Here is an 11372-nt window from a genome sequence, read left to right on the forward strand (position 1 = left end):
TATTTTTTTCATTTTGCATTTTCTTAATAGCTTTTTTCAATTATTTTTATTTAAAAAATTTCTAATATGTAATTCCAAATTTTATTTGTCGTCTATCCGAGTACTGCATTCCCACGTAATTTCTCCGAGGTAGTAGTCGGACACAGCTTAATTAGGTTATTTTTAGAATTTTGCGCCAAACGTTTCCATGTTGGCATGGTCGATTCACAAGAAGTTGCCAAAAACAGAAAAACAGACCAGAAACTAGTCGTGCGGTAGCTATAACCTTATGATCAGAAACTGCAATGCATTGCCAAAACGCAACAAAATGCGTGGGCGGCATGGTCACGTGGGAAAACATGTACACGAGCTTTTATCGTGAGTGTTACCAGTAGCAGACGACTCTTTTCTGACGTCAGGGAGGAAGAGGAAGAAGCCTGCGTGAAAATTATGCGCATCAGTACACGTTTGTTTATTGTGTACACGTGTTAATTTGCTGGGTGTCCGGGTAATGCCACTGTCCGAGTACTGCCCCACCCGCAGAAAACCCATCTTAAAAACTTCTTTAATACGTCTCTTTTAGAAATAAACTTCATCGTGTCTTCAACTCAGAAAAACATAAACACACAATGGGCAGATAACTGTGTATATCTCTGCTTACCTATTTGACCAGCTGTCCAGATAGCTGTCATTCCCATTTATATCACTGCCCCAGTTTCTACCTTCACTTCCAGCACTAAGTCTCTGACATGGAGGTATGATAATGCATGTGTCTGAACCAATATTACTAAAGTAGAGTAAACTACGGTTATAACGAACTCAAAGGGACCACTAAGTTTAGTTCGTTATAACCGTAGTTCGTTATAATCATATATACAGCATATATATAGCAATTGGTCTCGTACCACCCAGGGAACATTCAATTTGCGAAAACAGTATCGGGAATTTGATAAACCGTTGGCAATGAATATCCAACCAATATTTCGACCAACAATATTGTGTTTTAAACTCGATTTTGACGTGTGAATGGTTTTCAAACGTATGTTGGTTGCTTTCAGTCAATCAGATACTGCGTAATATGGCGTCAACCTTTGAAAGGAATGAAGAGGGGCTATGCAAGAACAACACGCCTTTGTAGTGTGAAAATACAAGTTGGCAATCTGTGTTCTTCTGTTGTCCGCGTGAAGCCGCCTATACAATAAAGTCATATTGCAGGTTGTAGCAGGATCACGAGGGATTTTTTCGGCCTCTCAGAAATCCACGTGCAGCCTGTTTTGCTCTTGGCGGGGTATAAGATATTTATTCCCTGCTTAGAAAGTTATTGTTATTACAATGCAAGGCGGGTTACACAGTATTTTATCAAGATCACGTGGACCAATCACATCCTCACCACTCTGACATGGAGGTATGATAAGTGGTTTTATGCGTCCCGCGTTAGCCACGCTCGTGGTATAAAACTTGACACGGGACGCATAAAACCACATACGCCCTCGTGATACTACTACAACGAATTTACCTTATCGACATGTTTTAATAGGACATTGTGAAGGGATAAAACCAAACTCAAAATTAATAAAAAACAGCTGTTCGATTGCTGTGCCAGGTGACTTTCATTGACTCTGTTGTAGATTCCCAAATTGAAACAATATGTTAACCCAGAAATCTGTACGTAAACCAACAAACAACCAACAAGCGGTATACAATCAACAAATGTACTATAACATAAACTGGGTTTACAAATCAAAACAATTACTGCACTGCAAATACATTGGCAGTACACTATAGAGCGGTAGTACAATACTCAATGACAGTATATAATATGATGGCAGTGGTCAGTATCAAATGCAAAAATACAGTAGTGAAAGCACTAGTCAGTGATAATATATATATATACCCAGCAGTGACGGTGGTCAAGCTTCCATTATGGGTTAGGATGATGAGCGATCCTCACTTGGAAGCTGGTTCCGATATGATGAAATTGCATGAACAGAATTTTCCTTAACATACTATCACCGTCCTGGGTATACCGGACTGGAAGTTTACACACCACACTGGCATCTAACTTCTGACGACTGATCACTGTCTAAACACAATGCAATGAGCGTCTACGGAATCTCAACAGAAACAATGTCACACATTTCCAATCATTGTTAAACAATAAATACACTGTCATATTCGGAAATAGCGAGGTATACGGGATTGATTCCTCCTCTCAGAAATCCACATGTCTTCTCTTGTTCGTGGCAGGATATGAGGGATTTATTCCCCCGATAAAGAAATTGTTTCCCTCCAAGGTGGGATACATAGTATTTTATCAAGATCACGTGAACCAATCAGATCTCATCATTCTGACATGGAGGTATGATAATGTTTTTTTGTAGCCCTAGTTGATGCCGAGGGATGCCAAGGCCATGATACCAGCACCTGCAGGCATGAAAGCTGCGACGCCCTCTCGACTTTGGCTTGTGTGAGGGGAACGTGCCTGGTGTCCAGCTGTGGAACCCATCCAGGTATAGTGATTAACATCGTCTTTGTGATTAATATCGTCTTTGTGTTTAACATTTTATTTGTGTCTAACATGTTCTTTGTGTTTAACATCCCATTTGTGTTTAATATCTTATTTGTATTTAACATCTCATTTGTGTTTAACATCTCACTTGTGTCTCATTTACTGCCGGTCCTGCCTTACCGTCTCTTTAAAACCATTATGTAAAGGGACTTCTCATTTACCGATTTGTATTGAGGTCTGCTACAAAATGGCGTCGGCATTTGAGAGAAGTGTTTGCATGTATGTTTGATACCGCACTATATGGACTATATCTCTGTAAATAATTGAGTCTGGTCTAGACAATCCGGTGACAATTGGGATACGATGACATGAAGTCAACCAAATCCTCAAGACTGACCACCTCGTGCGTTTAGTTGCTTCTTACGACAACCTAAGATTGCTGGGAAGCTATATTCTTACCCGGATGTGTATCGTGTGAAAACATTAGTTGGCAAACATTAAGGAGTTTATGTTTGCGAAGTAATCTTGCCCGTGTGAGGCCGCCTAAGAGTAAGTGAGGAACATGCATTCAGAATCCTTATGTGTATTGTTTTTTGTTTGTTTTTTGTTTAACGCCGCACTCAGCATTATTCCGGATATATGATGGCGGTCTGTACACAATCGAGTCTGGACCAGACAATCCAGTGATTGACATCATGAGCATCGATCCACGGAATTGAGATCGATGATATGCATCAACCAAGTCAGCGAGCCTGACCACCCAATCCCCTTAGTCGCCTCTTTCGACAAGCACAGTCGCATTTTCCAGCTAGCATGGGTTGAAGACCTATTCTACCCCGGATCTTCACTGGTCTATTTCTGTTAGTGTATACACGCCCGGGTATGACGTCAGCTGACATAGCGGAGTTATCTGAACAGCCATGAAGTTCCTTGTGCTCGGACTGTCTGTTATCCTCGCTTTCGGTAAGTAACTTAAGATTTTAGAAGAATGACTAAGTACAATTAATCCACATTGTATACCTTACTCCCCCAAAAGTAAAACAATATGAACAATAAATTTCCTAATCTTGTGATCGCTCGTCACACCAAAGGCTCAGGTTCGATTCCCCATATGGTGAAAAAAGTGTGAAGCTATCTGGTGTCTCCATCACTGGAACATTGAAAAAACTAACTCACTCAATCATTCCCTCACCAAACAGGAATTCCACAGGAAATGAGTTCTTTGTTTGAATAAATCCCATTTGCTGATTAATATTCTATAAGGTTTAAGTCAAATACATATCATTGCACTGGTACATTGGGATTTTCCTGTTCGAAGCATATAATTGTCACAGTAAAGTGTTTCAATTACGTGTTATGCCTAAAGGGCCACGTGTGTGGTATACGAAAGGTTTTCTTTATGATCACGATACTTGACCTCAACGTGACTTCTGTGTGGAAGTTGATGACGTGTAGACTTTATCAAGGTCTTCATGCGACAGATTACAAACACTGCAAAACAGGAAAGTAACCTGTCCTTTGATAAACGTGTATTTTATTAAAGAACCTGTTATATTCACGAACGAATTTGAATTTGCAATTAAATGAGCGTCAAGTCTGTATAATTAAGTGAAACCCGGATCTCATACACGGAAGTTTCAACAAACGCATTATTTTTCGAAAATCTTTGTAAGCAGTTGAAAAGAAGGGTTTTTTTTATTTTAAAAGACATTTCTTGATAGTAAGGTAGTGGGGTAAAATTAAGAAACGAAGCGTTCAAAGTATATATTTATTTTCCTTACCATATCGATCGACAGTGGAAGTTTATTTGTTTTTATTTTGGTTATCTAAACGACACACACACACACACACACACACACACACACACACGCACATGCACATCACTATATAAGCAAATGATTTTGAACGCGACGCTAAACCTCATTTGAACTTCGCACTAATCAATAAATGAGATCCCTTTTCATAAATACATATTTTGTCTTAATTTCCCAGGGGTCGTCAGCAGCGAACGGTGCAGCGGCAGTGACGCCAGCACCTGCTCCCGAGAGAAGTGCGACACCAACTACCAGCTATCATGCGTCAATGACGAGTGCACCTGCCTCGTCTCTGCTTGCTTCACCGGCCAACGTGAGGCGCTGTGCACACTACTGGACAGATATCCTTTTTTCACAATACGACGAAACCTTTAAACTCGAATCCATTGTCTCGATATATCGTTTGAGACAACGTTCCCCTATTTTACCCCTGTAGAATCGTTATTGGCTCTTTGATTCTTTTTTTCTCGGTACTACAGCATTGCTAGTTGGCCGATATAATGCCGTTACAACGTTAAACACACTCACTCACTCACCCTCGGTGCTACACGTAACTCGATGTGTGTTCGACTTCTAGTTATTGAAGTCTCCCTGATTCAATAGGTTACTTCTACTATGCATATTCAAGACGGAGTGGAGAATGTTGTTTGAAGCCATAGTCCGTAAGCTATGTCACTGTGAGGGGGCATGGGTGGCACAGTCGTCTAAGGCGCCGCGATTGGCTGTGCAGAGTTGCGTCCCTTGGGCACGCCAGAAACCTATGATTTTGGATTCGAATCCCGGTTCGCCCCGATTATATTTCTAGGTTTGTCAGGCATACCCTTGCTCGTGGGTTTCACCAAAGTGGTAAACGTCTGAGACCTGCATCACTTCGGGCGTTCCTCCCACATTAAGCTGACACGCAGTGATATAACTGGAATACTGTTAAAAGCGGCGTTAAACCCAACTCACTCACTCACTCTAAGGCGGCCATGTTGGATTTTTTGGGTGGCCCCATATCTTTAACTATTTGGAATGTCATAACCTACGACTGTACTAAGTTTCATGTTTTCATCACAAAGTACACAATTTTTCACGAAACGGCTGCACTATCATCACTCGTAAACACAACCTTATGATTTAGTTGGAAACTTTAAATAGAGATTTCCATTGATTAACGAATTGTCCTCTGTCGCTTTTATTTACAATATTTTCGAAACGCCAAGGTTTATGAAAACAATCTTTTGTATCCCTGCAATGTTGTCACCAAGGTTTACAGTCCCGTGAAGATTCCGGGGTCTTCAGCAAACCATGCTTGCCGTAAAAAGGTGACTATGCTTGTCGTAAAAGGCAACTAACGGGATCGGCTGGTCAGGCTCGCTGACTTGATGCATGTCATCGATCCCAAATGCGTGGATGGATGCTCATGTTGTTAATCACTGGATTGTCTGGTCCAGACTCGATTATTTACAGACCGCCGTCATACAGCTAGAATAATGTTGAGTGCGGTGTTAAACAACAAACCAACCACCCAATCGAAGGTTTACACCATTGGGGCACGTGTCAAGTATGAAGCAGACAGATCATCGGTTGATCAATCAACTAAGCCACCGGGCCTGTCCACCCAATTCATGTAGTCCCTTTGAGGGTCGCGACTGTCACTAGACTGTAGTGAAAAGCGACGACTAGCCAAGCCAGATCCAAACATTGTATCTTGATCTGACGAGGATAGGCTAGAAACACGGAATAACCACAGGATGTTCTCCATAGGTATAAGCAGGAAACGCATCAATTCAATAAGAGTAAAGACATACAGCATCAAAACAAACCAGTAAATGGTAGTAGTAGGTTTATTTCACATGTGTACATGTATGTATCCAACAAGGTAGGAATAATTTCCATGGGTTTTCCTCCTTTCAGGATTTATTTACCTCTGAAATTAAAAAGGTAGATGAAAAGTGGCATTTTCATCCTTGAATATTTAGCAAGAAATTGAATATAGAGTAAGAACTATAATATGGATGTGGATGGCGTTTTACATTTACATTATTTACCATATATCCAAACACATAGCATAGGACTGCTATAAACCGCCGTCGTATAGCTGGACTATTGCTGAGTGCGGCGTTAAACAACGAACAAACAAACAAACAAACAGGACTGATATAGTGTTACTATATGTCGAATGATTTAAGTATTACCACTGAAATGAGATGAGACAAATATGCATGCCATACAAAGACGACTGTGTATGTTTTACAAACAGATGCACGACTAAAATTATATTCCTGATATTGTGTTTCACCAACATTCTGAACCAACTCCATCAAAGCGTTGACGTCCCAAATCACATTCAGGCTAAATTTAGAGATTTGCCCCTGACATAAAACCAAACAAGCATAAAAAGCAAACAAATTCATCAACTTTCTTTCGACAGTAATTAAAAAGTCAATGAAACGTAAAACTGATTCAAGTGTAGCAACCAAAACTATACCCGAAAACTTCCAACTGTAACTATGGTTACTTACACGCCAGGTCCACCAGGGCCGCCAGGGCCGACAGGTGCACCACGTCCACATTGGCAGTGGTTGTCGAAGCAGTGGTGTTCGTCATGGGTGTCTCTACAGGTGCAGCTGTCGCAGTCAGCGCGGACAGTGCAATTTGCTGAAATATAAACCTCCTTCTTAACAACAAAGGACAAAAACATTTGTCAGAGGTTTGAACTAGATTCCATCATTCATTTGATGCAGGCTTGTATTTAAAGGGCATGTCCTATTTGCAAGTTTGTTCAAGGGTTTTGCTGACGCTGTGTTAGTAGTGGGTTTGAATCACAGATTTGCCGTGATTGGGTTTTTTGTATTGCCAATGGTTTCTAATCTGTTTATTCAGTACATGAGTGGGCCAGCGGCCCATAGTACAATTCGGTTCACCAGACATGTATAAAAATACAACTGTGTACACCTAAATACACAACAGCAAGGCATTCATAGATAAAGAATATTACTTCTGCAAAAATGAATTCCTTAACTTAAAAGCGTGGTAAATATAACAAGCCAGACTTCTAATTGTTGACTGATGCAGAGACGACATAAGTATGTAAAATTGTTCTATTGATGGATTTACATAATATTTTTGAGGAATATATGTCACTCGGAGAGCATAATATTTTTCACAAACCAATACAAAATGGTATTCAATGGTTTCAACAAAATGGTAATCATCTTTGTTCTGTATCATATTTGTCGTTCCTTCTACATTTGTCTAACAAAATATATCAGCGGCGTGAAACCCAATTTGTTTATTGACTTATAGTCACCACCTTTTCTTGTAGGAGAACCTTTTCAGATGCCTCAATAAAACGTTCACATATGAAATTTGCTGCCTGCAGTTATTATGGTCGCTATTTTGTAAACTGATTTACCTGTCATGCAGCCACTGCCTGCAACCAGACAGCTACATGCGCCATGAGAGCAGGCAAGCGTTCCGCTACTATCACATGTCGTGTGAGTACAGTCGTTGTCATCCCTGCAGGGCTCGCTGGCGATCACAGCTGAACGAAAGAAACAATATCTCATTAGAAGTTGGGGCACGTGATCCTGTTTAAAGGTCACAGGTCAAGGCTTTAAGCACAGTTTGTGGAAGAAAGCAATTGGATGGCTGAGCGTGTTTGGCAGCCTTGTTTCCTAAGAGTTTCTTGGACCTGCCCAACACTGTAGCCCAAGTAGTACATGCGGTGTTTTCTAAAGGCTAGTGCCTTTGTTCGAAACATGCCTCTGTTCACTCAGCAGTGATTGGGTTCCCCTTTCGGTGAGGTGGTTATGTGACAATTAGTCTTCTAGTGCCTCATAGGCAGATCAGGTTATATATTCCCCAGGGAGCTGAAATGGGTGCGCACGGATTCATTTCCCGGAGTCATAATAGAACGCATTGATATCCAGCATGGAAAAAGGCGCAATGCAAATTAATAATATTATCTATGAATAATATGAACTATTATCATTATAAAAAATACATGTACATAACAAATCTCATCGGCTAACGTAGGCACTAACTAAACTATTAAAGCCGTTAGTATCTTCAACTCACCAATAATAGTGCTGACAATGACGAGAACCAGTGTTACTTTCATGTCTGGAGTTAAGCGAAAAGCTTTCAAATTGAAGTCTTCATTTGGTTGATCCTCTTATATACTTTCTATTTCAAATGATACCAAAACCAATCCTGTCAGCCAGTCACGATGTTGTGATTCTGCACACAGCAGGTGCACGCAGGACGTATGTTCCCGTGCGCGGTTATGTCATGAAATGTAGATAACACGTTCATTTGTGGGAATCTGATGACCCACGATAGCTATGATCCTACAAACACGATTTTATATATAAGAAATATATATAAAAAGAAAGTCACGCAATAATTACACGAATTGTTCTACATGTTTTAATTGTATCTGACCGCCTCCGTGGTCTAGTTGTAGAGAATCCGCCCGGAGAGCGGAAGGTCCAGGGTTCGATCCCCGGCCGCATCATACCAAAAGACGTTAAAAGATGGTACTTTTTGTTACCCTGTCTGGCGCTCGGCATTAAGGGGCTAAAACAAGGATTGGTTGGCTCGGAGTCAGTATACTGTGTCTGAGTGGGGTATTCATGTTAAACTGCGGCATGGTATCTTAGTGAGCTAGCACTATAAATTGGCATCAGTCCGGACTAGTACAAGCAGCCACACAAACAAACACAAGTACATGCACGTCGCTATATAAGTGCAATAATCTTGGAAGCAACGTTTAACCCCATTTCACCTAACCTTCAATTGTATCTTCAGGGAGAAGTGATTACAGTTATAACACTGCGGCTTTACAATGACAGTGGTAACATTCACAATAAATACAAATATAGTTCATATACCATGTGCTACTTATTTAAAGATGGCACAACTTTTTAATGAAAACATTTTTTATCTTTTCACTGCTGGGCATCAGCAGTATTCATTTTACAGAAAGGGTAAGTCTTAAATTCTATTTCTTTTCCCGCTGCGCATTTGTCGAGCGCTTTAGGGGATGAACCTTGCGTGGGGTCTTTTATCTGTTTATGGACGCCCATTCTGTCTCTCAAGCACTCCGTTTGTCCAATATGTTGTACATGACATCCTTGGCGTATAACAACATAAATAATATATTTCAGTCCATGTTAGAGCGTACATGAAATTGTTGCTTCCTGTTTTTGAATATATTGTTTTTAGTTTCAACAAAATCAGTAAATGTGACTGGATTTCTGACCTTCACTTGATGGTCTGGTTTGTTTACATGACGCTTTGCATGACAGGGGAATTGCTGTGCAGTGTCAGGCAACAAATACATACTTTTTTTGCAAATTGTGGCGGATGCTACTGATAGGGCAGGACGTGCTTGTCCTTTTCGCGAACACCTGGTGTCATCCATGATTTCTGTGATCCATTTTTATCAAAATAGTCCACTAGTTTGCTTTTTACACCCAGTGGCATCTGTTTAGTGGGATAATCGAGAATGATTATCTAGCGTTGACGTTTATATTTCCTGGCTATTAATGCAGAAAATATTTCAAAATATTTGAATGTCGATGCTGACAGCAACTTGTTTTAAGTTTCTGTCTTTGCTGATATTATAAACTGGTGAATATCTTTCAAGGTGAACTCATATTATCAAAACCCCATCTTAGTAGAAACAACACTAAGAATTAAATTTGATCACCAAACAGTAGCTATCCCACTCGCATATATCATGATGCAATATTTGTCAGACATTTTCCACATTTAACCTACTCCAAACCTGTTATATTTCTTTAAAACTCGGTGGTTTCGGGAAACACAAATCAATCACAATGTATGGTTCTTCTTTATAGTTTACAAAAAGCGGCGGTAAGTATTAGATGAATGTACTTTTCCTCCACTGAAATGTAAACAAATGTGTGACTAGAACACGGAAGACATAAAGACAAGATTGGCAAGATATAAATTATCAACAAATATTAGACTGAAGAAGTACGATTGTACGATTCCGACTTTATCATGAGCATGTGTCATTGATGACCATCAAAGAGCATGTGTCATTGATGACCATCAAAAAGTGATGATATCCGCTGTTCGCGAAAAGTTGAGCGTATCCTTCACCACCGGTGGCACCCGTCACATATCCCATACAAAGGCAAGTCAATTGATCATCTAAAAAACGGAAACATATGACACAAGTCAAGATATGGAATTGCCTTTTGCGTCACTATTTGTCACTGATGCATCAAGATTGGAAATGCTCTCTACTATAACACTTTTTCAAAGCTTTGCTTAGGCCTTGAATGTTGTTACCCTTTCAGCAAGTGCGATATGACGCTCAAAATTTGTGAAATGTAGACAAGGGCTGGAGTTGATGGAATATTGCTCGACAGAAGGGGAAAGTTGACTATTGGATCCCTCTTGTCATACAGTCTTGCGGATAGTTTTGGGTCACTTTAAATCTACATATGAAACAGATGAGACTGTTTCACTGGTACCTTTTATTTGTAGTACAGGTGGGAAAATCAGTGGAAGGGATGTGGCTCTTTGATCATTATTGAATTGTATCAGATCTTCGATATTCCTGAAGCATATGTTAAACTTCTTGGTTAAATTCCTCTGTTTTAATGTTGCTAAGCCGAGCAGGAATTCTGCAAAAGCTCATAGAGAAACAAATCAACAATGAGGGGAAGAGCACAATTGGTAGATGTGGGGATGCCTACTTTATGCCCCAATATCTTATCCCCACATTTCACAAAGAAGTTATCTGTCATGAAATCCAGCATTCACATATTGTTGTTCCCAGTTAACTTCAGATGACATTTGCTTCATTTTTGACAAAATGCCCTGAACTAAAACGTTTACATGATCAAGCATGAAGTGTTTCATCAATAAAGTTCTCTATATCGTGTGTTCTCATTTGTCATCTAACTTTCAAAGTCGCTATAAATAATTTTCATATACGAATGCTGGTCAAAAAGTTCTAAACCTGACACAGTTTTAACTGTGGGCCATAAGAAAGTGAACTAGTCAATGTAGTACATTGTTTGAGTTGTTCATTGCAAGTGGAT

The 11372-nt window shown here is 40.0% G+C and overlaps 1 protein-coding gene across 1 annotated transcript; it reads right to left on the reverse strand.

The window, feature by feature from the left end:
* Positions 1-6113: 6113 nt before the first annotated feature.
* LOC139443260 (uncharacterized) lies at positions 6114-8438 on the reverse strand. Its single transcript, XM_071224232.1, has 4 exons — positions 8368-8438; positions 7703-7831; positions 6810-6945; positions 6114-6214 (listed from the first exon to the last, which is right to left on the reverse strand). Exons 1-4 carry the CDS (start codon positions 8408-8410, stop codon positions 6205-6207), a joined length of 318 nt encoding a protein of 105 aa, XP_071080333.1. The 5' UTR covers positions 8411-8438; the 3' UTR covers positions 6114-6204.
* Between the last annotated feature and the right edge of the window lie 2934 nt (positions 8439-11372).

This window comes from Haliotis cracherodii, unplaced genomic scaffold, assembly GCF_022045235.1.
Source record: "Haliotis cracherodii isolate W230 unplaced genomic scaffold, xgHalCrac1.p SCAF_5, whole genome shotgun sequence".
Taxonomy (NCBI): domain Eukaryota; kingdom Metazoa; phylum Mollusca; class Gastropoda; order Lepetellida; family Haliotidae; genus Haliotis; species Haliotis cracherodii.

Coding starts and splice junctions, on each gene's coding strand:
- LOC139443260 (XM_071224232.1), bottom strand. CDS start 8,410: ATGAAAGTAACACTGGTTCTCGTCATTGTCAGCACTATTATTG. Junction 7,832..8,367: donor CATTGTCAGCACTATTATTG/GTGAGTTGAAGA, acceptor TCTTTCGTTCAG/CTGTGATCGCCAGCGAGCCC. Junction 6,946..7,702: donor AGGCAGTGGCTGCATGACAG/GTAAATCAGTTT, acceptor TTTATATTTCAG/CAAATTGCACTGTCCGCGCT.